Raw genomic sequence first — 27421 nt, forward strand, 5'->3', positions numbered from 1 at the left:
TGTCGAGCCACATTTTTATGTCGATTATATCTGGGTAAGATGTAGATATATGACATACCACTTATATTCTGCTGATATCTATTCTCTTAGGGAATAATTGGAGTAAATGATATCAGTTTCTGTAACTACACACCCATGAATATATTACGTATGAATTTTTATAGGTGCCTAGCTAGTCTCCACACCCGGGGCTCTAAAGCCTTGGCACCTCCATGCCCTAGGTAGTTATAAAATTGGAGGGAAACAGTATCTTGGCAATGATTTCCCGAAATCAATAACCAATCAGGCCAAAGTTCATGCATGGCTCTTTAAGTCGTCGTTCATAACACAAAGAGCTAGTCTTTGAGTCCCTAATTAGACGAGGAGCACCACACCCGGGGCCCCTAGGCCATCCACCCCCGGGGCAGCAGTCATGTCTACCTAGTAAGGAAACCGAAAGCCTTGATCGAGCACGTATATATGGCTATATAAATGTCGCCATCGATTGCGCAAATTAGCAATCAACAACATTTGAACCCGAGAAAATGGCCCGGCAATCGAACCTCCCGCAGTTGACTTCCTCCAAGCTCTTCGTCACCGAAGGCGGAATTGAAACGACTCTGCTATTCAAAAAGAACCTCAATCTCCCTAGCTTCTCTTCTCTCCCAGTTCTTGATACGGAAGAAGGCAGGAAAGTCATCTGTTCCATCTATGAACAGTATATCAACATTGCCCACACCTATTCAACGGGTCTCATCCTCGAAACACGAACATGGCGCGGTTCTCCTCGGTGGTCTTCCGAGATTGGCCTCTCCATCGAACAGATCATTGATCTGAATCATACAGCAGTCAAGATTCTCCATGAACTCCGGCATAAGACCCCATCCATCCCCTTCGTTATCAGTGGGTCCCTTGGACCTCTTCAAGATGCCAACAAGGATTCCATGATTTCAGTCTCTGAGGCACGGGAGTGGTACGGCCCTCAGATTCGCGCTTTTGCCGAAGAAGACGTCGATATGATATGTATCATGACAGTAACAAATCTGGATGAGGCCATTGCAGCCGTTAGTCTAGCCCGTGAGCATAATCTCCCAATTCATGTCTCGTTTAGTCTCGAGACAGACGGGCGGTTACGAGGGGGCAAAACCCTCGAGGATGCGATTCGAGAAGTTGACCATCTAACGGAGGGTTATGTAACATATTTTGGGGTGAACTGCGCACACCCACGTTATATCTTGATAGCACTCCAGGGTATGTCGCAGGACGTGATGTCGAGGATTGGGTCGATTAGAGCAAATTCAAGTCTGAAAAGTCATGAAGAACTTGATAACTCTCCGACGCTCGATCGGGGCGATATTCCGGTGTGGACTGAAGAGTTTAATGAGATTTTGAAGATATTGCCGGGACTCAAAGTGGTAGGGGGTTGCTGTGGCACGGATGATGAGCATATTGATGCTATTGCTGGAAGGATTGATTCTGTGTGATTTGGGTGGTCAGTCAAACAAGCGCCTATGCACTTTATCGTTGTGTTTGGGGCTTGAGCTTTGGGTTTGTGTTGCATATTGTCTCAACTCTCGGGAACCTCAATGCGCATCCAGCCTGTGGATTGCTTAAGGGATAATTTGCTAGTGGATGATGTCTCAGTAGCAATCATTTCGATTATCAGTAAGACGATGCCTTCAGATAGAAAACAGCTGTTTATAACATGTAGCAATGCTATATGCAATCCAGTGGTTACTAAGGGATCATCATATACTATGAGCTATGGGGCCTCTGATAGAAACCAGATCGTAATAGCGGCGTGGCTCGGGTGTCAATATTGCAGGGATCTTGCTCAGCCGCACCTGTACCGCCAATTCCCTCGCAACTGTATATTCATCATACACATCTCATTGTGATCGTGCCATCTCCTCCACTTCCAGAATCCTGCACGAGATCGTCGCTCACAAGGTCACACCTTCTCGTCACTGCAGCGGGTTTTACCGACTAGAATGATAATGGAAGCCCGTTAACATCTCCAACCTTGACTTTGGATACTCGAGCGCCAGCAAATTGAAGGGGTGACAGTCCCAGACTATGTTGCCACTCACTATTATGGCATGTGGGATGCATAGTAAGAAGACTGCGAGGTCACTTAGACTCATACAAGAGATTTTAACACTCATCAATCTGGGATACTTTCGAGAGAGGCCATCTGCTTACCGGACATGACCCGGCCATTGAAACGTCTCGAAGTCCAGTTCATTTTGTCGATATAATCATTTTGTTGGTCTTCTGCCGTCCAGTCTTCTTAAAAAAGGAACGGCTAGCAATAGGTTCTTTAGTGAGGAATGTCGGTGAGCCACATAACGATGAGTGTGCTGATTAGTTGACTAGTCATATCTGCGCCCAAATATATTGATGGATCAGACTCTTCGTGAGGGGTAGTGCTTGCTTACATACAGTTGATCACTGCTCTGTTTACGCTCTTCAGACCTTGGGTTCTATGAAGCTATTCGAAAGTATCATGCGAGTATTATTATATCGCTTCCTCTTCAGACAGCAGTGCGTGCATCATATCAGCTTCATACCCGTGTACCTGGACTACCGGGACTAGGGCACAAGTCACGAGTGAATCCTTGTTTGCTCCGATAAGAGACAATACCCATGCCCTTATCCATTCATGGTCCGGGGAAGTGATCGATGCTGTCCCAATCTTGCTCGCTCGATTTACATTCCCCTCTTCGTTCATCCTTCTTTCTTTCTTTCCTTCCTCTCCTCTCCTCTTCCAACCCCCTCATCATTCCCACTCTCAGACCAGGTACCTAAGTACCTTACACTCCAACATGTTCGAATGCGCCACTTGTAACGATGAATTCTGGTATCAGTCGGACTGCGATGAGCACATGCATGACTATGGTCATTGGATTGAGTGTGATACATGCAATCGATTGTTCCGCTCCCAGTTCGCCTGCCACCAGCATATGGACGCTCTAGACCACTGGGCGCCAACCTTTGAATGTGAAACATGCACCAGCACCTTCCGTACTCAGAATGCTGCCAACAGCCACATGAACGCGAAGCGCCACTGGCTCCCGACCGTTCCGTGCCAGAAGTGCCCGATGAAGTTCCACACAGAGGGGGCTGCTGAGAACCACATGCGAGCCAAGGGACATTACAAGACCTACTGCCACGAATGCGACCGTCACTTTAGGGATGAGAACTGTTTGCGCCAGGTAGGAGAGCTAACATGATCTGAGAGAAAATCTGAGCCCGTTCCACTCACCTCCGTGTTTTCTAGCACCTGAATTCCAAGACCCATCGTGGTACCAACATTCCCTGTCCGTTCTGTCGCACTGGCTATGTCACAGCTAGCGGTGTCTCCCATCATCTCGAGAGTGGATCCTGCCCTCAAGCTCAAGGCTTGAACCGCGATAAGATTCACCGTATTATCCAGCAGCTTGATCCAAATGGGGTCGTCTGTAAGAAGCAGATCGCATGGCACGATGAAGAGAATGTGACCTACTCCGTCACCGACAATGCGTGGAATGGCAGCTTCTGGGTGTGTTACATTTGCAAGCGGGGATTCAACTCGAGACAAGCGCTGGGGTCTCATGTCAACTCGCCCGTGCACAAGGAGAAGGTCTATCACTGTCTCAATCGTGGCTGTCGAAAGGAGTTCCACTCCCTGGCTAGTCTATTTAACCACCTGGAGAGTGAATCTTGTGGATTCGTTCGGTTCGACGGGGTTCAGCAGGTTCACAAGCGACTGAACGATGCTATCATGGGCCGTCGGATGATTACTGGATTCTAGGTCTTTCTTTCGCTTTTTTTGACTATCGCTCACCGTTCAAGGGACTTATTGAATTTATCGATCAGCATGGAGGGCTCTACTTATCGGCAGACATTTGGTTTTACTGATTTGACACAACTTTACTTTCTATCTCTATGAAGATCAAATGAATACCCCCAATTTTACATTTGTGATTACACTATACTCTGAGATCATAAAATGCCCTTTGGTACTGATCGAGGCTATCCCCGATATCCTAGCTGGGCGAAGGTTCTTTGATATATATTGCTAACTGCAGACCATATCTCTTATCGCGGGTGACATTTCAATCTAGCTTACCCTCAGTCTTGATCCCGTCGAGAATACGCCTCCACTACGAATTGAATGGGTTTAGAGAATCATGGTCATTGACAGTGGTAAAAACAGAGTATCATAAGTATGAGCTTGTCTCCTAGGAACTGGAGCTAGCAGACAAATTCTCCTTGCAAGTATATAATACTGTTGGCTCACTTTTGTTTGTGATAGAATTCCTCTTTTGCTCTAATGTAGCCTGGATTCAAATGTAACGTCTATTGACGGTGACGTGGGCAAGTCCGTCAACTTTGTGCGTATATAGTATGCATGAGAGTGACACCCGCTGGGTTGAAACCAGCTTATTCGGTGGCTTTGGAAGGAGAATCAACTACAATTCTATATATCGATTACCCGTAGCATCGAGTCAGTTATTCTGCCCAAGGGATTGCGCGTCCTAGATGTCAGCGACAAAGGCATATTATTAAAAATTCGGATAGGTCTAGATCAGCTTCGAGGGAGCTATCTTGCATCTAGCAAAATGTCTAACCAGCCCCATGTGCCCAGGTGGTTCAAGAGGTGAAGCCGATGATACACAGCATGGGCGATTTAATTGCACTCTCACGCCAAGTAGGCCAATTTCAGTGCCTGAACAATATCAAAAAGTGGGCCCGATTGGTTTATGACAAGGTAAACATCAATTCGAAAGAAGCTTGCCCTGGGATTGCATGAAGTGATTCGAGGTTGCCTTGATATCAAGCTCACCTAGGCGCTCAGCCACACTGATTCGTCACCGACCTTCGTTCCTTGAACTTCTTGCACATCATCATCATCCTCCTTATCGTTGTTTTCAATCGCATCATTCCTTTGGATAGTGCACCATGCCAATCCCCATCAAGGAGACGGTAACGCGTCTGGCCGCCATCTCCAAGCTGCTCGTACTATCCTACATAATTGACTGGATATTCATCATGTACGTACAACCACCCCATCCAAGACCCATCCAACACTTATCCAAAACCAATTCAAAATCCATTCAACTCCCAACTAACATTCCAAACCAGCGGCATCGCCCTAATCGGCTACGGATTCTACAAACAACCCCCAAACCACCACCCCTTCAGCCTAACCGACCAGGCAATCAGCTACCCACACGTCAAAGAAACAGTCACAACAACAACCCTATATCTCGTCTGCCTCTTCGCACCAGCACTTCTAATCTTTCTCATCTCATGGCTGATCGTCCCACCCAAAGCCACCTCCGGCTCCACCCCCGCCCCCAAACCCCCCGCAGCGCAATACATCCGCCGCAAATTCTGGGAATGGAACGTCGGCTGGATGGGCCTCGCGCTGGCACTCGCAAGCGCCTGGACAGCAACACAGGGGTTGAAGACTCTTGTCGGGAGACCGAGACCTGACCTGCTGGCGCGCTGCGATCCAGATGTAGAGCGCGTTGCGGAGTTCACGGTCAGTGGGCTTGGGGAGTCGGTGCGTGGTGCTGCGACGCTCGTTTCGTGGGAGATTTGTCGGGATAAGAGTGATTCGTTGCGGATTGATGGGTTTGTTAGTTTTCCCAGTGGGCATTCTTCTTGTGAGTTCTTATTTCGTATATACACGGCCATGTCTATGTATCCGTCTGATCTGTGGATGTCTTATCTTTGGATGGATGCAGACAGTTATTGTTTACAGACACAGGAATTTAAATGGCTAATATTGATACCACAGTTGCTTTCGCCGGCCTGATCTATCTAACCCTCTGGCTCTGCTCGAAATTCTCTATCGCATTCCCATATCTCCCGCGGTACCCGATCGAAGACCAGAGCCACCGCGATGACAGTACATCTGTGCGGAAACGCGGCGCCGCCCCGCCTGTGTATCTGATGCTCATTGCGTTCCTGCCGACTGCCACAGCGTGCTTTATTGCTGCGTCGCGCTGGTTCAATTACAGACACCACGCTTTTGATATTCTATTTGGCGCGGCTGTTGGCATTTTCTTCGCTTATATCGGCTTTAAGATGTACCATCTCCCGATTCGGCGCGGCGCGGGATGGGCTTGGGGTGCGCGCAGTCGAGGACGCGCTTTTGTGCGTGGGGTTGGAGTTCCTAGTTCGCTCGGGACTGATGGGTGGGCTGGGGAAATTGGGTTGGGTGATGATGTTGAGGACGCGGCTGCGGTAAGGGACATGGCGTTCAGGGAGCATGGTCAGGGACATGCGCAGCGACATGTTAAGCCGGAGAGTAGTGAGAGTATGGCCGTCAGGCTTGAGGGGTGAGTGATGGGTTTGGGGTTTGTTCGAGCGATTCGGATGAAGCACGACATTGAAAGTCCTGTGTAGATTGTATTGTATAGTGCATAGCAGATCATTAATCGGAGGCAGCATGGTATCGTGAATATGCAGTCAGACAGGGAGTAGTTGTATTTTGCGGTTTTTACACCTCATCGCCAACCACCAACACGTCCCTCGTCCCACCGTGCCTTAGCCTCCTTCCGGGCTGCTAATTTAGATGCCTCGGCCCGTACGCGCCGCACCCAATCTGCAATTTCCTTCTCCGTCACTCGGCCGTGGTGGTCTTCATCGAGGAAACTCTCTTCAACGGCACGGCAGACAGCTTCTTGCTCCGTGATGGCCGCACTGAAGCGCTGGTAGAGCGCTTTCGGCGACCACGGCGCTAGGGCGGCGTCCATCTCAGCTTGCTTTTTGCGCCAGGATACCTCCAGCGACTGGTGTGTTATCAGCATTGTTTCAGTGGAGGCGCGGACCTCGGTGAGGTGGTTCTGCATCTCTATGACGCGGTTTGCGAGGTCTTTGTTCGATTGGATGAGGGTCTCGAGGTATTGTTGCCGCGCTGTATAGGATGGATGTTGGCTTGAAAGGGCGGAGATCAGGGCTGGGTCCTTGAGAATTGTTTGAAGGTCGGTTGTTCTGATATTGTGCGTGTTAGCAGTGCTCTTTGGATTTGGAGATTGGGGGAACACACGATTTGTCGGATACTAGGTCTGGGAGCCAACCCTCCTCGATAGTTGGGGGTTCGGGCATATATGGTTGAGCATTGTTGGGGTATGCGCTTTGCTGTGTGCCGGTCTGGTTGTCTGGCTGCCAGTGTGTAGAGGTGTTTTGCGGGGTGCCCCGTCGACTGGCTTCGTGGCTGTTGGGTTTTGGGGGTGGTGGAGGGGGGGTATCTGCGTGAATGGGATTCATAGCTTGAGAGTAGAAAGGCGACTGTGGAGGGTATGGGGACGGTGGTTGAGACATGATATCGGGGGCGGGAGGTTGTAGGTGGAAGCTGTGTTGTTACGTCGGAGATGGGCTCGAGCTTGGCGGGGACTAGACTGGCGATCCACGCTATGGCAGCAACATAGTATGAACTCGACATATCTACGTAGTGGATAAGCTTGCGTTACTAGTAGATAAAGAAATTGGATGTATCGTGATATTTCGTGATTTAGTCCTAATTACAAGATCATATAGAAGTTCCTCTTTCTTCGAGCAACTCGGATAACCCCCAACGGGGACTATAACAGCCGTCACAGCGAGACTTAAAATTTCAAGTGAGAGACAGCAGATTCCTGAGAGAACGGTGGAATACCCAGCCGCGCTCGATAAGATCAGCAGCGACTTTGGGGCTCGGACTGGAACAGCTTGGATTCTTCCAGCGGTTCGCATCCTGGAACGCAAGGTGATCTCTTGTACAGACAAGAGGCTGGTATGACAGTGGAACGAGTTTAACAGTCGCAATACACCTGCTTACTCAGTTCTCCTCCGAATCTCCCGCTCCATGGCTTCAATATTTGAGCCAGCCATGGCATCTTTGACCAACTCGCGCACCTCATTCTGCACCTCCTCGCTGTAATAATCTTCACGGGTCGCAAGCTCCTCGATGCGCCTCTTGAATTCTGGATCAGGTTCACCACCAGCAGTGGCCTCCTCCTCCGTCATTGTACCAACGTTGATCCTCATATCGCTACCAGGGATGGGTCCGGGGGAGTTCAAAACTTCAGCGGCTTGAGCGTGTGTTGGAGCGGGAGCACCGCCGGCGACTTCGCGGAGGTAGGCAGCAACCTGGGGGAATTCATTCTCGGTCTCGAACTTTTCCACAGCTGTAAACTCTTCGGCATTCTTCTTATTGGCGTCCACACCCAGTTCTTCGATTAAACAGCGGGCGATATCGCTATCCTCGACAACAAATAGACAGGTCTCGCCATCTTCGTCCAACAGGTTGACATCAACCTTGAATTCTTTCACTAGAGCGCGCAGGAGGTCGATATGGCCGTAGGAAGCTGCGGCGTGCAGCAATGAGTAGCCCGACTCATCTTGGCTCGATGCGATCGAGGGGTTGGACCGCAGCAGCTCTAGAAGGGCTGTTGGGTTATCGCAAGCCAAGAGGTAAGGGTTTTGAGCCATTATGAGTCAGAGGTATTGGAACTGAGGGTGAAACTGAGAGTAAAACTCGTAAAACCAGGTGAGTCAAAAGTGATGAGAGTCCAAAAGTGTTGAAGGTCAAGTTAAGCAGAAAAAAAAAATATCCGCCTTTCCCTTTCGGCTCCCCGCACTGTGACACATTCGATCTCTGACTCCTTCAGGTCTTGGTCTTTTTGTCTGCTTTTGCACTTTGGTGCTTTGATGCTTTTGTCCTTTCTATTTCTTTCGCTCCAATTTTCTACGTATACCTCTAAAATCCCTCAGGGACAAATCTCGCATCCACCCCCACCTGCCCCTCCTCTCCGTCCCTATCCCGCAAAGCTCTGAGATAAAGACATGGCGACTCAAGATCCACACGTTATCTCGCAGTTGGTGAAAGAGCTGGAAACTGCTCGCAAGGCGAAAAAAGGCGAGACAAAGTTCACCTGCAAAAAAAGCACCTTCGTGGTAGCCGGTACCAATAATGTGACCGTGGACTCATGGAAGTTCATGGACTGGGACTACAAACACGCCGGTCTGCCGACATACGCCCGAGGTCTTTTTACCACCAAACGGAGAGATGGCACTCCCGAAATTGCGACGCGTGGATATGACAAGTTCTTCAATGTAGGCGAGACAAAGACCACGGAATGGCGCAACATCGAGAAAAACACAAGGGGTCCTTACGAGCTGAGTGTGAAAGAGAATGGATGCATTATTTTCATTTCTGCGTTAGAGGACGACACATTGCTAGTCTGCAGCAAACACTCGACTGGAGCCCGCGATGATACAAAATTGAGCCACGCACAGGCAGGAGAACGCTGGACAGAACGACATGTCTCATCCGTGAATCGATCTGTCAAGGACCTGGCCCGGACTCTGCGCAGGATGAATGTAACAGCTGTTGGAGAGCTCTGTGATGATAGCTTTGAGGAGCATGTGCTGGCCTACGACGAGGCCTCTTCCGGCATTTACATCCACGGTCTCAATTATAACCAGCCCGATTTTCAGACCATGTCTTCTGATGAGGTGCACAAGTTTGCGGACGACTGGGGCTTCAAGAAGGCAAAGTTCGAGGTCTTTGATGATATCTTCAGGGTGCAGAGCTTCCTAGAAGGATGCGCGGAGACAGGAACTTGGGATGGACGTGAAACCGAGGGTTTCGTCATTCGATGCCAGCTGAGCGACAAGGGAACTGAGCCTTATCGTCATTGGTTCTTCAAGTACAAATTCGAAGAGCCGTACTTGATGTACCGTCAGTGGCGTGAATGTACCAAAGCCGTCATCGCAGGGAAACACCCTAAGATCAGAAAGCACGAGCAGGTCACCGAAGAATACTTGCAATTTGCTCGACGGACTCTGATGAAGAACTCTAAGATGGCAACTGACTATATGAATAATCACGGTATCATCGCATTGCGTGAGGCATTCCTCAAGGAACGAGGATTGAATGGATCCGAGCTTATCGCTCTAGAGGCGAAGAAGCAGACCGAACCGCACGAGGTCAACAAAAATGTCATTCTCGAACCAATTGCCTCGCTGGGATGTGGAAAGACGACACTAGCCTTGGCTCTAGTTAAGCTCTTCGGATGGGGACATGTTCAGAACGACAACATCCCCAAACAGAAGAACAAACCGAAAAAGTTCGCTTTCGAAGTCAGCCATGCCCTATCCGAACACAGCGTTGTCATCGCCGATCGTAACAACCATCAACGGCGCGAACGCACTCAACTCATGGACGATATCTACCCTGTGATCCCGGATGCGCAGTTCGTCGCTCTGCACTACGTCCACGAGCCCAAGAGAGACTTGCTCCCTGCCATTCGCGAAGTAACTCGAAAGCGTGTGTTGGAGCGTGGCGACAATCACCAAACCATCCGGGCTGGCAGCAACGCCCAGGAAGAGATCGTCGGAATCATGGAGGGATTCCTCGGCCGTTTCGAAGGCGTTGATAGCACTCGCGTGCCAGACATGAACCTAGACCACGTCATCGACCTCGACGTGTGCGCCTCGTCTCGCGAGAACCTCGAAACAGTCGTCAAAGCCCTCCACGCCGCCTACCCACGCCTGGTACCAACCATGCCAACGGCAGCAGAACTTGACGAAGCCATCGCCGCCTCCCTAGACGACTACACCGTGACAACAGACCTCAGCTACAGCTACAGTTCTACACCGAAGCAAAAGAACAAAAATAAGACCCAAGAAACAGGTCGTCTCCTCCCCGAGCCAACAGACTCCCCCTTCTCCCCAGAAGCCCTCTCCAAAAAGATCGAATACTTCAACATTTCCCTCCCAGCAAAGGAAATAACCTCAATCCTCCAATCCCTCTTCCCACCAAAATCAAACCCCGAAACAGCCCGTCTCTACAACCAACTCATTCACTCCCGCCGTCTCCAACCCTCCTTCCACGTAACCCTCATCCACCGCGCCTCGAAGAAAGACAACCCAGAAACCTGGAACTACCTGACAACCCGCTACATCGACACCCAGACCAAGACTCCAGTCTCAAACCCAATCCAGCACCCGCCGACCCTGGGCTCTGCGCGCGTGCGCATCGAGCGTCTCGTCTGGGATAACCGCATCATGGCCTTTGTCGCGCGCATCTTGCCCGCCGAGGGCGCGGAGGCGGAGGGCGCTCAAGCATCCGGTGCGGCCGAGTGGCCGTGTGCGAATCCTATTGCCCATATTACGGTCGGCACGGCGTCGCCAGATGTCAAGCCGAAGGAGAGTAATGATTTGCTGCAGCGGTGGGTTGAGGTAGGGTCTGGTGGGAATACGGGGATTTTCGAAGCGGAGGTTGAGGGCGTTAAGGTTGTTGACGGTGTTGTTGGGTTGGTTATGAGTCGGGGGAAGTATTAGGGGGCGTTGTCATGATGAATGATTGAGGAGATGGAATGGAGAGATTATTAAAGTCGTTCCGATATGAGCTATGGGTATTACTTTGCTAGATCGCATTGTATGGTACTCTATGCATTACATTGTAGTAGACCTTAGGTCTGACTGTGCTCATGTCATTCTTTCGCTAGGTTTGATATGGAGGGTATGAATTCATACTATTCTTACCTGTCATGTAATGTTCGTGCACTTTGTGCCAGTGGTGTAGAGATCACTGTATCCCGTCAGGAACATAGCTACATCCGCATGTGGTAATCTACAAGTTCCTTTTTTGTTCAATATCGATATGCAGTATTGTACTACCAAGACACCCAGTCCACATGGAAATGTAAGTATTTGAAGGAAGATAAGAGCGTTCAGAATACCAGACACTGTAGTTCTGGCTAGATATACACAGCGAAGAAATCGACACACGCCCGATATTCAAGTAACCACAAGCCCAGTGCGCTGTATACGCGAGAATGGATACATACCAGGGAATCAAGCACGAGCAAGCGAACGAATTAACCACTAATCCAAGAGGTAACACGCGATGCTCCGAAACGACCCACATATTGCAGGCCAGTACTGCCCATGGGGAAATAACTGACGAGGTACCAGACGAGGGCGGCGAGTTGGAAGATTGAGGAGATGAGAGTGAGGAGGAGGTTTTGACGCTAGAGCGCACCGAAAAAGAGAAGTCAGCAAGAGTTTGTAGAAGAGTGCTACCGGATGTGGCAAGCGGATGGTGTGTAGTTGTGATATGCAGGTAGAACAAGATGACCGAGTAGTCAGGGACGGTGAGACATAGATTGATCTCGATGGCTCTGGACTCCGCGCTCTGTGACACCGGGACGTGTCGGACAAGCTGAAGTATAGAAGGGGACATCCAAGTCCCGCGCCGTGGTGGGATGTCGTACAGAGGCAAGCTGGAGAGCAGAGAGGCCGGCCGAGTACAGGGTGGGATGGATGGAAGGAGGTAAAATGGCTGCGGCAAACAGCAGATATGACAAGCCGTGCTTTCAGGTTGTACTGCGCGATGGATGTGAAGGCTGCAAGATTCCCCTTTTCCCGGTTGTGCAGTGTGACTATACGGAGTCGGGTAGAGGGAGGGAAACCGAGCGTGCAACAAACAAGGAAATGCAGAGGGGAGTATCATGAGAAGTAGAGGGATCATCGATGTGCAACGAGGTAAAGCGCAAATCCAAAGATAAGATCCAAACCCGAGAACGAAAACGAAAAAGATAAAGAAATCAATTTTACGTACCCCGATGGCGAAGTAGAGCGTCAAGGCGATCGATCCGAAATAGGCCGCTGTGAATGGCAACCGTGATCCCGAGATCAAATGCTTAGCGTAAGTCCATGGTCCCATGAGAACCGCCCATGAGATCAAAAATAGCATTGAGCCGACGGACCATCTATTGAAAAAAACCGGTTAGCAAGAGATATACAACTCCCAGAGGATGGTTTTTGGCATGAGGCGCAGATATAGGTTGAAGTCAGGACGAATCAGGTTGCAGTGTAAAGTACGAAGGCGCACATGGCCCTAACCAAAAATGACCGATGACCTGGTCTATCCCAGCCCGGGATTTGCTCGGCCCTCCAGGTGCATGAGATAGCTGGAAGGGAAAAAAAGACAAGAAAGAGGCTGGGAAGGCCATAGAAAGCCGGAGACAACAGCCACATTTATGCGGACCATCGCGGAGGCAACTTACAAGACCGCGAATTTGCGGGGCTTGAGGGTCAATACAGGGAACAAGAAGAAGCAGAGCATGAAACAGACGGCGGCGCCCAAGTTACATGCACCAAAGATGAGCATGCGGTCCCACCGACTCACTATACGAAGTCCATGTTAGTGTGTTTTTCTATTCTTCTATCGGCTCGCAACCACATAAAACAAGCATGGTGACGGTGATTCCTCCCGGCGCAGGAACTCAGTCTCATCACCTGGATTTTTCGCAACGGTGCACGGGAGGATCTGGGGGATCGGAGGGTCACACGACTGTTAAAAAAAAAAACTTACATGCGAAGAAGCCCTCTTCTTCTTCCCGACGACTGGCTGCCGGTAATGGGGCCCCAGGACCGTCATTATGAGTGGGCAGTTGAACATAGCCGCCTTCGCCGAACGGATTATAAGACTGTAGACGAGATAAGAATGGAGTGTTTGATGACGAGCCAGTGCGCACGGGGAGATCCGGATCTCTACGCGACCACCCTAGTGAGTTGACAGAATCTCGGAACGAGTTATTCGCCATCCCCGAGACTAGTTTTGGTCAATTTTTAGATGTCAAGTGAAACGAATAGAGGGACGTGCGCTGCTGTCTCTGCAGAGAAGGTCCGTGGTCTAGGAAGTCAAGACAAAGAGAACACTGCAGGGACTATGCGAGATGGGATGCAGATGATCTGCGCCGGGTGGTGAATAATTCTCGGGGATTGGCTGGGGGCGAGGACTTAGTCAAGCCAACAAAGAAGCAGATGACGACTGTGTTAGACGCAGATTCGGCTTCCGATGAGCTGGAACACGCCGTGACTCGTTTGGAATGAGGGACCACTTTTCAAGAAAGTTCTCCGACTCGAAAATATGTGACGAAGATTAAGATATCGAAAGTTTTGAGTATTTTAGGCTAGTACAGAAGTTTCTGGGCAACCTCCGTAGAAAAAAAGGGCTGCCTATTGCACTTTGATAAGGCGGGACGCAACGGGATCTGCAGCTCTGCGGAGTCGGCGATGACTACCGGGGGTGGCTTAGAATTCCTCTGGTGTGGCGCAGATGGACGTAATCGGGGGCACGTCTTGCAATGATGCGACGAGATAGGCCAGCCAAGCGGAAGATAGGTAGGAAGCGTTGAACTTTGGACGATCCGAGAAGGGGATGGGAAGCGAACACGGCGCGGGGAGTCGAGGAGTTGTTGATTGGACAAGGAAGCGCTGCGCTATCGATGAAGGAGGGTACAGAGATGAGGGAAAGCAAGGAAAATGACGAGATGGCGTGGAGCTACCGATGCGACCAACCCGATGGCGTTAAGTGCTGAAGCTGTCAGATGATGGGTTTCCCAGTGTTGGGGTACAAAGCTCTCGGACCGAGCCCTGTGGGGTTATTGACCAGGATGATCCTCCCATGAGAGGACGGGTTGAGGAATGGAGAAAATACATGTTACTTACCGGGATAAAATGTTGCCTAGATGGTGTGGAGAGAGGTATACGATGGCAGTTCTGGCAATGAAGTTGGGGAAAGGGGGCTAGTGCCTAATGGGGTATAGCGCCAGTAGCAAGTATATAACCAACTTCATATATTATTTTACGGATTTCCTTTATTTCCCTTCTTTTTGTATTTTGATCTATTCTTAGTTCTTATTCTGTGAATTTATCATATTTGACAATACATAATGTACGCTCATATTTATTTCTTTTGCGCTATACCCGCTGAGATTTGTACGAAAGACATGCAGAACTATACTCTCTTATAGGTTTGGGAACTGGTGATCATTCTATGATTGAATCAAATCCTGCTTTCGGTTGCCGTATGACTTATGTATTTACAAGAATATTCATTTCCAATGTAGCCTATTTATCTATTCTTGACTAGCCTCGTCTGGACTCATGACCATTATGGATGGGCCCCTTCCCTTTCTATAACTTTGAATCGCCCACTGTCGATCCTGGCTGAGGCGCACCCTGTAGCGATCGGCCGTTACCGTAACAGTAGAAGGATCACTTGTATTGTATCCTGCAGATTATAACGGGTATATATGCCGGCAGTCGTATCGGAAGAACTCCAGATGATGTTGCATACCCATATAACCTTTTTTTTTGCCCTGTTGACTGTATGTAGCTACCCGTGTACCACCTGGGGGGAATTATCCGAGAACCATAAGGGCGCTCGTATGTACTCCGGACTCTGGTGGGTAACATCGGCAGCTTCCTAGTTTCTCCAAACTTATCTGCTTTTGCTTTTTCTGCTTCCCTGTTTGTTTGGCTGCTTTTGTATTGTCTATAGAATGTACAGTCTATCCGTGACCCCCCCGGAATGGAGTGCGACCTTCACCACATCTGATGTCGTCATAGCAGGGTCCTGTGCACAGTTCAAGATATAGACCTCCATGAATCTCAAGCACTTCTTGCATCGGACGTATCTGGCCAAACCTTGACGGGACGGGACGTCAGATCCATATTTTTCCCTCGGAGATCAGTCCTCATCCGTCGATCTTAGAAATACTATGATCCGCTAAACAGCCCCTTCTTCGGAGAGGAAACTTTGGCGATGTGGCTTAGTAAAGTCATACCAAAGTTGAGGTGTATGGCCGTCATTCACTATTGGTGGGTATTAAGACACATTCCAACCCCCTCCAATTGTTTCTCTCTCCGCCACATTCTACCATTCGACTTTGGATTTGGAAGGTCTAGTCATCCAAAAATCACTACCCTCAGCATTCTAGAGTATTCCAAATAGTCAACTCCAATATTCCCTCTGCCGCTGTAACCCAGATTAATAACCCCCCAACTCCGCCCCCTACGTACGCAAAAGACCAACCAGACTCGAGGGCTCTTGGAGCCGAGCAAGATGAAGGTCCAAGCTCCGTTGATCACAGATATGATCGTCCCTCTAGTCTCCTCTGCACGACATCCCACATGAAGAAGAGAACGCATTGATCCTCTTGCAGAGTCGATAGTGCTTATGGATGTGGTCCGTGGGCTACTTTCTTTCCTTTTTTATTCTTCTTGTTTTGCTTTTTGTTTTCGATCTCTATTTGATTGTTCTTCTTCCATCACATATACCCCAGGGATCTTATGCAATCTGGTCTTATCGCTGGTATTGCCAAGGTAATGGGGTTATGCATGTTATCTGCTCCGGATGATATTTGCGACTCCACGGTCATTTTCACTTGCTAGTCGATCTCTACCATCTCCGGTATCCTTAGTACTAGTACTATGCATAGTTGATGGAGATCAACCATCCTTGGATGTCCACATGGTCTCATTCGAGGATCTTGTATACAGTATGTATCTGTCCTGCAGACTTCCACTCTGAACAATAGATTATGGTTTCCAGAGGTTATGTTTTGGCATGTTTGTAACCTCAAGGCCTCATCTGATACATTCTTGATCTTTTCAAGACACCCGTGAGTCATGATAGTCACAGGTGACAAATCTCCCAACGGGTATCATGGGATGGCCGTTTTACTCGATCCGGCTGTATCACCCTTCCCCCCTTTGTCCAAGTTTTGTGTTTTTTTTTTTTTTAGGTGAATCTATATGATTATCTTGAAATACATTTTTTCCTTAGTAGTATTTGCGTATTTTGGTTTTATTTATAACGTATATTATCTATGTATTGTAATAGAGGCTCGGGGGTTTACCGTTGCCACCCACCCATAATCCACTCACACCGATTTAACCCCATTTTCCCTTCTGATCCAGATGGTAGTAGTCAGAGAAAATTCAAAAATAAAATAAATCTGCCCGATGGCGTAGGTCAATCTCATCGATTTCCACCGATCGACGGGCTGCATGACCGGTGTTGTAATATATCAAATGAGAGATGCAGGAGAGCGCCGCTTGAGTTCATAAAGTCTCCATCCCCTCGGTGTCTGCGAGACCTGCAAGTGCTTTTTCTTCCCATTGCATACTTCTGCTCTCAACCGCTGGATCTGTAAAGACTTTCCATATCAAACCTTCTGGGTCCCCGTATATCAAGGTACGTGTCCAAGTCTTCAGCGTTCATATATGGGCAGGTTCCCTCTGTTCCTGCGTCTGTGATCTATGGCTGTTGCAAGATCCCCACGTGCGAATGGGGCTCTGCTGATGACATGTATATGTCTTGACCTGCATGCTTATTGTATCGTGGGCTTTTGTTAACGTCAACACAGGTCTATAAGTGTACTTCCGAGAGATTTATACTTATGCTTCATATAAGATATACGTGCACCAACTTCTTACATCGGCTTATACACTTCTTCACCTGGTAGGTTCCCACATTTCATCTTGAAACCCAAGCCCAAGCCCATGTTCTTTTACTTTTGTTGGTAAGCGCTTGCGTCAACTCGTATTCCAATTGCAATCCGAGCGGCATCAAATCCCGGGCAAATTCCAGGCAAACAGAGGTCAAGGCGCAGGAGACGGGATCATATCCAAATGTGACATACACAAGGGATAAAGAAGGGGAACACACTATACAAAGAGATCAGATCGCCACTGCTCACCGCCCTCCCACCGCTTGTTCCCCCACTTGCTCTTCTCCGGACTTTTGTGTTTCGCATTTGCACTGGCACATCAACTGGAACTTGAGACCAACTGGGATCAACTGGGATCAACTGGGATTGAGTGCCTGATTCGGGCTTGGTTTTCCTTCCTGCTCGTCTCTGGTCTTTAAACTGATTTATTCTGATCCTTCTTTCATTTCTCGCACTTGTGCCTCGGCCACTTTTTTTTTTTCCCTCTATCGGCCTTTCATCGCTTACACAGTTCTCTAGAGCTTTTTCGGTCACTTTGTGTTCTCTTGCGATTGGCTCACACGGCTGTGGTTGCGATCTGCATAATTGTCACCCCGATTGTCGACTTATTCCGGGTTAAAGACCGAGGAAATTTCCCCGGCTTTATTGGCACGTCTCACAATCTCCCCGGACTTCATTCCTCCACTCCTCAGAGTTTCAAGGGTAAATTATTTGCATTCCTTTTCTCCCTTTCGTCTATTATGCCATTTGATTGGGTTGCCTGGTTTTTTGCCTTGCGCACGGAGGCCACGACATCTTCAAATCGCCGGGCGGGGTCGAGTCTTGACTAACATCTTTTCCCACAGATCGTGACATTCTCACATCCTATACCTCTTCCCTACTCTTCATCGATTTCGGTCTTGGCAACTGTCACGGAGAGTCAGTAGGATCGGCACTACGACTCCTCCCTTAGCCCCTCGCCGATCTGCGCCCCATCACCAAATTCCAAATATAGTTCTACCTATGGCTGAAGCGAGTCTTTTCATCAAACACGAATCCGACGACTACACCCCTTTCATCATGTCACACTCCGGTTACTCGATGGGTAACCAATTCCCCACCGACGGCATCGACCCATCCGACTTGACCATGCAGCAACATAATGGCTTCATGCCTTACTCCTATGGGTCGCAACAGAACATGTCATCCAGCTTCAACTTCGGAAATTCCGGCATCGACACAGACGAGTTGCTGGATCTTGAGATCAGCGGTCAGAATGGTCATCAGCGCGACAATGTGAACTATCTCCAGGACCAGTCTGCCGGTGGTATCGCGATGAGTCACCAAAGTCAGATGTCGCATATGTACTCCAATACCCCGGAAAATGCTCCTATGGCCAGTCCGTTCGTCCAGAACAGCTTCAACTATGAGCAATACCGCATGAATCAGCAAAATCCCCACATGCACAATGCCAGCTCTTTCGACCAAAACTATCTCGGCACCAAGCGCCAGAGCTTGCAAGGCATGGATCGTACTTCATCTGACGGTCGCAGCCCCATGACTCCGAAGACACCGGCACTCGGTTCCTTGACATTAGGTACCCCGGAGTCAGGAAGCTTCCCGTCTCAGCCGATCCGGACCGGACTACAGGCTCGTCACCAGAAGACACTATCCAACCAGTGGGATGGAACCCCCGGCAGTGCACAGTCGTACGTCGAGTCCTCTCCCATCTCATCTCCTCCTCACCAATCACACCACGCCGGCATCTCCGAGATCATCAAGTCTGGGAAGCACGCCTCACTACCCGCTAAGGTTGATACACACCTTCCTGGCAGTGGCGGAGACCTCGAATCCCAGGAAGCCAAGCGCCGACGTCGCCGTGCCTCGCACAACCTGGTTGAGCGTCGCCGACGCGATAACATAAATGAACGTATCCAGGATCTCTCCCATCTGGTTCCTCAGCACCGTCTGGAGGACGACAAGGTCCGGAAGCAACTTGTGAACAGCAGCGCTCTTTCCATGGCCGGCGCAGGCGGAAGCGCCGCCACGTCTCTTCTCGCTGGAGGCAACGGCCGTCGCGCGACACCAGGTAACATCACAATGGGTCTCCCGATCGAAGAAAAGGAGAAGGGTCCTAACAAGGGCGACATCCTCAACGGCGCTGTCAGCTGGACCCGCGATCTGATGTGGGCCCTGCACGTCAAATATCAGCAAGAAGCGGAACTTGCCGAGCTGATTGGTAGCCTGGGTGGAACCTGGCCCTTTGAGCAAACCGAAGAAGAGAAGCGCATGCGCAGCGAGATCCTCGATGCACTAGAGAAGAATGACCCAACTTCCTTCAGCTACACCCGCGGACCGGGTAGCGGCTTATGCGTCCCAAAGCACACCAATATCGCCGGCGATGCCGTGCAGGGCGGTGACATGTCCGGCCTGACCCCTCCCAGCTTGAGTCCTTCATTCCACAGTGGCACCAGCAGCGCCAACGGTGCGGGCCAACCGCAGTACTGGAACAGTGCTGGCCATGCTGCTATGAGCTTCAAGGAGGAGGATGAATATGGCATGGAGATGAGCTAGGTGGCTCGTTTCTGTCTTTCATATATGGTCATTCGAGTTGACCTTTGCATACACGGCGTCTTAATACGGGGACCGACTAGTCGGCGTACCAGGAGTGAAAGACAACGGGCTTATGATTTTTTGTTCTTTGATTTCTTTTTGGTTTCTCTTGCGTTTTCATTAGTGCATGCATTCATGTCGGTACGATTAGTTATCTTCTTTTCTCACCTTGCTTTGATTTTTTCCGGAGCTTGTGTGCTTATTTCGGTTTACATTGCTTCATTCTTATTCCATATCGATACCCTGTTTCTTTCCTTGATATTCTTGGTTTTTCTTTCAGTCTTGAGCTATACCAACTATCGCATCTTTGGATAGTCGGCATTGTCTTGACCAGGTTTGTGCATGTCTTGTTTATTTACTTCGGAACCCACACTTGAGCTATGAAATTTGACTTTTTCTCCCTTCAATCCATCATTTCATTATTTCACTCTATTCTGTCATTGTGTGTGCTCTGGCATTTCGTGCACAATGGACGTGATTGCATGTTCCTTAATGCCCCTTTTGCTTCTGGAGCTGAGCCTCCATCAATCAATCTATGGTCTCTATATTCCACTGCATACATATAGAGCCACACATGCTAGTAGTACATGTATGGATAAAGCTAAAGGAAACAGGCCTCCCTGTACTCTCTGAGCCCAAGTTTTAGAATATCATCCCCATAGGGACTATCTACAAGTAAAAGCAACGAAACAAGCGCTACAGATGCAATAGGTATATAGTGAACAGTCTTGATATATCTCATGTCTAACCCCCTACTTATCCCCGATGTGTAAGTGCAACACCTTCCTGAAAGTGTTTCATAAACCTGCCGCTTATAACCCTCCCCTCAATCTCCCCAATAGCAATGGGCCAAAGTACCCTCGCAGCACCATCCTCAAACCCAATAGGACACCCCTCCTCACGCTGGCACTCTGGCGCAGCACTCATATACCCAGGATCCACAGAATTCATAGCAACCCGTCGCTTCTTCCACGCAGACTGTGCCTCCGTCTCCGTAATCATATTGATAGCAGCCTTGGACATATTAGTGTGAACATGATGACCAGCCTTACTCTGTGAACCAGGCATGTCTTCAAGAATTCCTTCTCGCGATGAAACATTCACGATATAACCCTGCGGCTTGGAAACTGAGCTCGGGTCCTCGGTGCCCATGTAAGGCAGGAGTTCACGACACAGAATCAGTGGGACAAAGGCGTTGACTGAATGCGCGCTGATCAGGTCCTCGTAGGGTATCTCGTGCAGAGTTTGAACCCATGAGGAACCGGAGGGCTCTTGTTCGGTAGTTCGAAGCCCCTTTTGGGGTACTTGATCTTTGGATAGAGCATTCTCCGGACTGCCGTTTTCAATCTGGAGCTGGTTTTGTCCCTCGATACTGGGTATCCATGATGCTTGCAGTCCACCGCGGACCCTTGGTTGGTATTGACTGTCGAGACCGGCAACCAGAAGCTTCGTCTCAGGCTTTTCTTTCAGATATTCCTCTCTGGAAATGGCTTTGACTTCTGCTTTGATAGGGTCTGTCAAGGTTTGTGCGGCGTTGTTGATCAGAATATCGAGATATTGCCGGGCTTCAGATACTGTCTCGCCATTCCAACTGGATAGCAATGTCCTGACAATATGCACAAGACGGAAAGCATCGTTTGCAGTTCTGAAGTCCGCACCGATGACTTTTAATCTTCCACTCCATTGCGGAAAATCCTCCTGGGCTGCGTACCGTGCGGCTGCGTCGGCTGGATACCGAGATGAAACGATGACGTTGGCTCCACAGCGTAGAAGTCTCAAGGCGGTTGAGTGGCCAAGATTGATTCTGCCTCCGGTAACCAGAGCGATTTTACCAGTCAGGTTCAGCTGTTCGGGTAGCGATCGCTGCGAGCAGCCTGTGTTGAACATGCCGCATTGGCGACACAATGAAGGGTAAAGTTCATGAGCATCAGCGCGATGGAAAAGATAGCGACAGATGTAGCATCTTTTCTTGGTCTGGGTGTTTTTGGGGCTCTGGTCTTTTTGAAACATTTTGTTTTGCGCAGAGCGAAGGGTGCTGTCCACTGAGAGTTCTGCTTGGACAGTCCGTATTATATCAGAGAGAGGATCTGTCGATGTGGTCTGCGACACCAAATTGTGTTTCCGAAGATAATCCAACACTTTCAAGGTCGTTTCCAGTTCACTATTTGTGGGGACGTGGATGTTATCTTTGGTCTGTTCATCGCCTGCCATCCTATCGAGATTGCTCAAATATGTCTGGATGCCCTTGATGATGCTGTTGCATCTTGTGGATCGCAAGGCTTTTGATACGTCGTGGTTGGGGGTGAGATGCCAGGCTATTTCATCAAGCAGAGAACTGGAAGCAGATGATAACTGCAAAGCCAGAGTAGTAGGTACTTTCTTCTCTCTGCATAATTGCTGATCCTTTCGCAGTTGAATCGCGACCAGTTCCGCTTGCAAATGCTCTAGGTTCCCTTTCATCTTCGGCGTGTATTTCATAGAATTATGATCGTCTCTGGCTTTTGAACGAGCGGATTTGGGGCTGTGAGGCACAGGGGGCCAATGAGTCACTAAAGTGTCGCTAACGACTTAGTCCATTTTCGCTTCTTTTCTCTTCCTTTCTCTCTTTTTATCTTCAAATCTCAAAATGAGCAAATCAACTCCCTTGGGTTCGATCATCCTCAGTTTGCAGACAATCCCCACCGAGCTCGCTCATCAGATAATCGATGATCTACGAGTATGGGACGTTCTCAAACTACTCTGCTATCAAAATGACCGGGTGGACGAATGCATCATCTCGCATCCTATCTGCCGCATCATGATCGGGTCCGACGACCAGAGCATTTCGACGATCAGGTTCGCCGCTACATTCTACAGAGACTTCTTTGCAAAATTGGGAAAAAGGCTTGTGCCAGATGACTCCATCTTGGGTCTAAACATACACTACCCAAAGGAATGGAAATCAGATCAAATCTTGAACGTCATGTATGGAAGCATTCTCGGTGAGATGAAGGACCATGTGAGAATAATTGATTCGACCCGTTTCGGCGCATCCGTCAGCAGTTTCGTCGGGGATTGGCGCCTTCCGCAAACCAAATACACTCTTGAGGTTATGAAAAAAGAATGGGACGATATCCAAGCTGCCAAAGCTACTCTTTTCGGACAGATGGCCTCGGAGCTGCGTTGGGCAGCAGACATCTTAGAGGCAAATCCGGATATACTCAAACGCACTCTGGATCCAGCGCAAGAACGACGACCTAACACGGCACACATCGTGTCGCGGATGAGACAGGACGCGGCGAAGATCGTGCGGTCTCCGAGGGAAAAGTTCGTTTTTAATGAGCACTTTTCGCTTGTATTCATGCCAGTCATTCCCTTTGACTCTACATTGAACGAGATGCTATGCTCGATGCAAAGCCAGGGTATAGTTACGAACAATCAAGTCGTCACAGATAGCCTTCCACCTTCTGTTGCGAAGTTGGTCCACATCGTCATCCGCGGGATGCCTCGGTTTTATATGTCGTCTGATGAGATCGAGCACCTGTCCCAAATGAAACCGAGCCCAATCACAAACGAGAAAGGGGAGGTCCTCCGAACAGGAAATACACTGTGGTCTGAGCAACCAAAGACTCCGGTTTCCATTGATGGGTCCTTTTTCACCCCATTCAAAACTGGCAGTGCCTACCAGTTCAGACGACCACCGTACTTTTACTTGGACTCGCATAGTGAGACAGAGAAAGAATGGCTTGAGTCTTTTGTGGAGTTATATCGATACTTGAAGGGATTGGGGAGATAGACGTTTCTTGGCTTAGACACGTTGAAAGAATAGGAAAGAAATGTATGCCCTGTCAAAAAGTGACCTAATGAATTGAAAGTAAGTTCCAAGTCAATGCACATGAATGGAAGTTCTCAGCTACGCTTTCACCAACCTCGTGGACAAGAATACCCGGCGACCAGGGAAATTCCCGTATAGTTGCATACATAGCTTCATGCAAACCGCAAAAGGCGAAAGAGAGACACCGAGTGACCGAATCAAGCCCCTCCATCTCATGAAGAGGTCACTATTAATGTAACAGAACACTCAGACAGCCCGCGCCTTGCCGCAACTGAAGTCATTCACCACGCAGCATGGCCACCATCTATGCGGAGATCACTGCCAGTCATAAAACTGCTAGCATTAGAAAGCAAGAAGACAGCAGCACCGCGATATTCCCTGGGATGAGATAGACGGCCCAGCATATTCTCCTTAGCAAACTGCTCGCGGCGCTCTGGGTACTCGATGAACAGCAACTCCAACATAGAAGTAAGAGCGTAGCCGGGCGAGAGGGTGTTAACGCGAATATTATATTGGCCCCATTCAGCGGCGAGGTTGCGGGCGAGCTGGATGACGGCTGCTTTGCTTGCGTTGTAGACTGGACAGATCAATCCCTATTTGTGTGTTGATTAGTATTGATGAATCCACAGATATATCTTTGAGTTGACACAGAACGAGACCGAGTTCAGGGGCATGTGGTAGACAACCAGACAAAGCTATAAAAAAGAGAACATACCCTATTCGCGATAGTCCCGCTCATGCTAGCAACTAACACAATACTACTCTTAGTCCCGAACCGAATCATCTGCCTCGCCACCGCCTGAGCCGTCATAAACACACCCGTCACATTAACCTCGAGCAACGCATCACTATCCTCAGCAGGGTAATCAAGGGCGGACGTCTCCTGCTGAATAGCAGCAGCAGCAACTAGGCCATCTATACGACACTCATGATTGGCGATATCCTCGATGGTGGTATTGAGCAAGTCTGTGTCACGCACGTCGACACAGCGATACTGCAGCTCGGTACCCAAGTCCTTGGCACGCTGCTGGACGTGTATGAGCTCCGGTGTCTTTGTGATGAGTTATTCGGAGGTTATTCTTTTCTAGGAGGTTAAGATTATAGCACAGATGTGACACACATACCGGGGCCTTTATGCGGTCTAGAGCGTACACTCTGGCCCCCGCTTGTAATAGAGCTTCTGCTATGGTCAGGCCTAGGCCGCGACCGGCGCCTGAGACTAGGGCTACCTTGTCAGTTAGGCTGAAGTCGGATGGGAGGGTGTTTTGGTTCCCGGGAGAGGGTTGGGGAGGTGGGGAGGTATGGATTTCGGGGTCGGTTGACATTTGATATTGATAATGAGATGATTTTGACAGATGGAAATGGGGCAATAAGGGATTTATGTAGAAGTGTATGATATCAGAACGTAGTTTTGTCCCATGGACCTCGATCATGGAACCGGTAGGTAGGGATCCTTTTTGTAATTTGGCATGGATTCATGATGGTTCTCACTATTAGGTGGCGTGAGTTGTAGAAATTAGAGGTGAATTACACAAGAGTGTGTGTTTTTGGGTGAATTTTGGCATTTTGATTTGGGGTTATGAGTATGGAGGTACAGAGTACTGAGGCAGAGGTTCATAGTTGTAAACGTTGCATAAGGGCAGAGTAAGCCTGTCCGGGAGACTCTGTATATATTGCACAAATTATTGAGATTCGGCCTGATAGATCAAGAACCAGGCTGACGGTCTTTGTACTTTTGTCATTAATTCTTCAGGCCGGTACGGAGAATTTCCAGCCTTTTGGTGGTTGCTCTCCAATCGAGCTATTACTCGATCTGGCACCTGAACCTTTCAGGATTTCGGGGATCCTTGCCAAGCCGTAGTGGACACGACCCGAATACGAAGTACGGAGTACAGAGTGGGTGTTCGTTTCGCCTTGCGGCTGATCTGTGTGATAGGATGTGATGGAGAGGAACAAGGTACCTGAAGTGGAGCTATGACCCTCTTTACGGGGGCTGGGCACTCGGCTCTTTTTAGGCGATCAGAATTAACAAATGAGAAGTCGAAGGAACAGAGCAATTGTGGCAAAGATTTTGAGCTTACGACTGCAGTGACGTATCCACTGTGGAGAGGCCATATATTCAAAATTCACGGAAAAAAAAAAAAACAAGTTTGAGATATGTACGGAGTAAATGCCGCTCTATTTCTAGTTCAAATCGTGAAATCATAGCTAAGTGCGAAGTAGATGGTAGATAAAATATGGGTAAATGTCCAGAAATGGAAACACTATAGCACAGGGTTGGATATTGAGCCCCACAAAGATGAGAATATGAGAATGGTAGAAAGGAAAATGAATCTGTAGAGGAAATGACCAAAAATGAAGGAAGCTCACGATATTTACTTCGAGAGTGCATGAGGTTCGGTCGAAGAGTCAGAGTATTGGTGGTTGGAAGGATACCCATTGCCCAACTTCTGCTCATGCTCATTCGAGAACGCCTGACCATTGGAAGTGAGACGACGTTCCTCGGCAGGGACAGTAGAATCTCTGCAGGACGAGACACCGCGCTGCTCGGTCGCATCCGGGCTAATCGCCCTCTTCTCGTGCCACTTGATACCCTGCGACTTGAGCTGCTTGCGAGCCTTACGGCCACGACAGCAGGCCGCGCAGCAAGAGCCAATCTGAATAATGAATGCGAGCAGACTGAACGCCGAACCAATCCACATAAACACAAGCATCTGGGTGCCAACATGCGCCTGGATGTTGATGCTCGGGTCTGCGTTTGAGAAGACATTGGCGAAGATCACGAACATGACCGTCGCGACGGCTGACCCGACGATTGTGATCAGTGCGGTGAAAAATGTCAAAATCATCATCGGCAGAGCGCGGAGCCAGAAGAAGGTCCGTCGGCGGTGAGGTGGCTTCCCCGCGGGCGGGTGCGCGCCATTGTATCCTGCGGCCCAGGCCTTGATATATCGTGGGTGTCGCGAGGATACGGCGAGAGGGCTCACGAATATCATAACGAAGTTGAGGATGGCTGCGGAAAAGAGGAGTCCGAACATCCAGTGGGAAGCGACGCGTGCTAGTTTCAATGGGCTTTGGATGTCGGCTGGGAGAGCGACTGTGGGGTTGTTAGTCTTCCAGGGGTTCCAGTCCGGGAATATCGGTATAACGTACTTGTTGCGCCCGACAGCAGCTCGCTCAGGATGATATCAACCGGGTTGAAGGCATACAGAGTCTCCGGCTTGGAGCAGTGGGTGATGCCCTGGCCATTGTATCCTTCGCAGAAGTTCCATAAGCCGACCTGGTAGAAGTCGTGCAAACCAATTGTTTGGGCGATGGAGTTGATAAGGACGGCATTTGGAATAGAGACTGGGATGATATTGGAAAGGTCGAGATAAAGGAAATAGGTACTGCGTAGGACTGGTTTATTGGAGATGTTGCCAATGACTACCAACAATAAAAAGACCCAAGCGATCAAGTACAACAGCGACCGGAACACCCGATGCCAGTGGACATTGGATTTGCGCTGACGGTCAATTGGGGTCGTGGACTTGAAAAAGGGAAGCTTCCGCTTGCCATTCCCATGCATGATAGAAGTCTGTCAAGGGGAAAGGAGAAAGTCCCAAAGTGCCGAAGAAAAGAGAGAAGAATTAGGGTTGCCGAGATGACGTTGGGCAATGAAATATCCCGAGCACTTCGGAATACGAGCTATTACTTGTCTTACTCTGCATGAACTGGATTTATTGCATTTATTGGATTCGACTTTCAT

The 27421-nt window shown here is 49.2% G+C and overlaps 13 protein-coding genes across 13 annotated transcripts; 7 read left to right on the forward strand and 6 right to left on the reverse strand.

Moving 5' to 3' along the window:
- Positions 1 to 524: 524 nt before the first annotated feature.
- N7500_008642 (homocysteine S-methyltransferase family protein) lies at positions 525 to 1463 on the forward strand (the record flags this gene model as incomplete). The annotated part of the gene is made up of 1 exon (XM_056679786.1): positions 525 to 1463. One exon carries the CDS (start codon positions 525 to 527, stop codon positions 1461 to 1463), a length of 939 nt encoding a protein of 312 aa, XP_056530158.1.
- Positions 1464 to 2804: 1341 nt separating this feature from the next.
- N7500_008643 (C2H2-type zinc finger protein) lies at positions 2805 to 3772 on the forward strand (the record flags this gene model as incomplete). Its single annotated transcript, XM_056679787.1, has 2 exons — positions 2805 to 3194; positions 3260 to 3772. 2 exons carry the CDS (start codon positions 2805 to 2807, stop codon positions 3770 to 3772), a joined length of 903 nt encoding a protein of 300 aa, XP_056530159.1.
- Positions 3773 to 4923: 1151 nt separating this feature from the next.
- Positions 4924 to 6315, forward strand: N7500_008644 (phosphatase PAP2 family protein; the record flags this gene model as incomplete). Its single annotated transcript, XM_056679788.1, has 3 exons — positions 4924 to 5015; positions 5107 to 5633; positions 5768 to 6315. 3 exons carry the CDS (start codon positions 4924 to 4926, stop codon positions 6313 to 6315), a joined length of 1167 nt encoding a protein of 388 aa, XP_056530160.1.
- A 164-nt stretch (positions 6316 to 6479) lies between these two features.
- N7500_008645 (vacuolar protein sorting family 37 protein) lies at positions 6480 to 7296 on the reverse strand (the record flags this gene model as incomplete). The annotated part of the gene is made up of 2 exons (XM_056679789.1): positions 6480 to 6966; positions 7022 to 7296. 2 exons carry the CDS (start codon positions 7294 to 7296, stop codon positions 6480 to 6482), a joined length of 762 nt encoding a protein of 253 aa, XP_056530161.1.
- A 492-nt stretch (positions 7297 to 7788) lies between these two features.
- N7500_008646 (ankyrin repeat protein) lies at positions 7789 to 8445 on the reverse strand (the record flags this gene model as incomplete). The annotated part of the gene is made up of 1 exon (XM_056679790.1): positions 7789 to 8445. The coding sequence occupies one exon, from the start codon at positions 8443 to 8445 to the stop codon at positions 7789 to 7791; it is 657 nt and encodes a 218-aa protein (XP_056530162.1).
- Positions 8446 to 8799: 354 nt separating this feature from the next.
- On the forward strand, positions 8800 to 11301 carry N7500_008647 (tRNA ligase; the record flags this gene model as incomplete). The annotated part of the gene is made up of 1 exon (XM_056679791.1): positions 8800 to 11301. The coding sequence occupies one exon, from the start codon at positions 8800 to 8802 to the stop codon at positions 11299 to 11301; it is 2502 nt and encodes an 833-aa protein (XP_056530163.1).
- Positions 11302 to 11840: 539 nt separating this feature from the next.
- On the reverse strand, positions 11841 to 13571 carry N7500_008648 (putative Golgi traffic protein SFT2; the record flags this gene model as incomplete). Its single annotated transcript, XM_056679792.1, has 4 exons — positions 11841 to 11993; positions 12584 to 12734; positions 13032 to 13152; positions 13340 to 13571. 4 exons carry the CDS (start codon positions 13569 to 13571, stop codon positions 11841 to 11843), a joined length of 657 nt encoding a protein of 218 aa, XP_056530164.1.
- Positions 13572 to 17319: 3748 nt separating this feature from the next.
- N7500_008649 (uncharacterized protein) lies at positions 17320 to 18097 on the forward strand (the record flags this gene model as incomplete). The annotated part of the gene is made up of 3 exons (XM_056679793.1): positions 17320 to 17339; positions 17476 to 17678; positions 17787 to 18097. 3 exons carry the CDS (start codon positions 17320 to 17322, stop codon positions 18095 to 18097), a joined length of 534 nt encoding a protein of 177 aa, XP_056530165.1.
- Positions 18098 to 18269: 172 nt separating this feature from the next.
- On the forward strand, positions 18270 to 19820 carry N7500_008650 (basic helix-loop-helix domain-containing protein; the record flags this gene model as incomplete). Its single annotated transcript, XM_056679794.1, has 1 exon — positions 18270 to 19820. The coding sequence occupies one exon, from the start codon at positions 18270 to 18272 to the stop codon at positions 19818 to 19820; it is 1551 nt and encodes a 516-aa protein (XP_056530166.1).
- Positions 19821 to 20615: 795 nt separating this feature from the next.
- N7500_008651 (uncharacterized protein) lies at positions 20616 to 22319 on the reverse strand (the record flags this gene model as incomplete). Its single annotated transcript, XM_056679795.1, has 1 exon — positions 20616 to 22319. The coding sequence occupies one exon, from the start codon at positions 22317 to 22319 to the stop codon at positions 20616 to 20618; it is 1704 nt and encodes a 567-aa protein (XP_056530167.1).
- A 166-nt stretch (positions 22320 to 22485) lies between these two features.
- On the forward strand, positions 22486 to 23634 carry N7500_008652 (uncharacterized protein; the record flags this gene model as incomplete). Its single annotated transcript, XM_056679796.1, has 1 exon — positions 22486 to 23634. One exon carries the CDS (start codon positions 22486 to 22488, stop codon positions 23632 to 23634), a length of 1149 nt encoding a protein of 382 aa, XP_056530168.1.
- A 320-nt stretch (positions 23635 to 23954) lies between these two features.
- N7500_008653 (uncharacterized protein) lies at positions 23955 to 24998 on the reverse strand (the record flags this gene model as incomplete). Its single annotated transcript, XM_056679797.1, has 3 exons — positions 23955 to 24266; positions 24389 to 24724; positions 24798 to 24998. The coding sequence occupies 3 exons, from the start codon at positions 24996 to 24998 to the stop codon at positions 23955 to 23957; spliced, it is 849 nt and encodes a 282-aa protein (XP_056530169.1).
- Positions 24999 to 26048: 1050 nt separating this feature from the next.
- Positions 26049 to 27241, reverse strand: N7500_008654 (SUR7/PalI family protein; the record flags this gene model as incomplete). Its single annotated transcript, XM_056679798.1, has 2 exons — positions 26049 to 26770; positions 26827 to 27241. The coding sequence occupies 2 exons, from the start codon at positions 27239 to 27241 to the stop codon at positions 26049 to 26051; spliced, it is 1137 nt and encodes a 378-aa protein (XP_056530170.1).
- Between the last annotated feature and the right edge of the window lie 180 nt (positions 27242 to 27421).

The sequence above is a fragment of the Penicillium coprophilum genome (genome assembly GCF_028826855.1).
Source record: "Penicillium coprophilum strain IBT 35676 chromosome Unknown utg000005l_segment0_segment0, whole genome shotgun sequence".
NCBI lineage: Eukaryota > Fungi > Ascomycota > Eurotiomycetes > Eurotiales > Aspergillaceae > Penicillium > Penicillium coprophilum.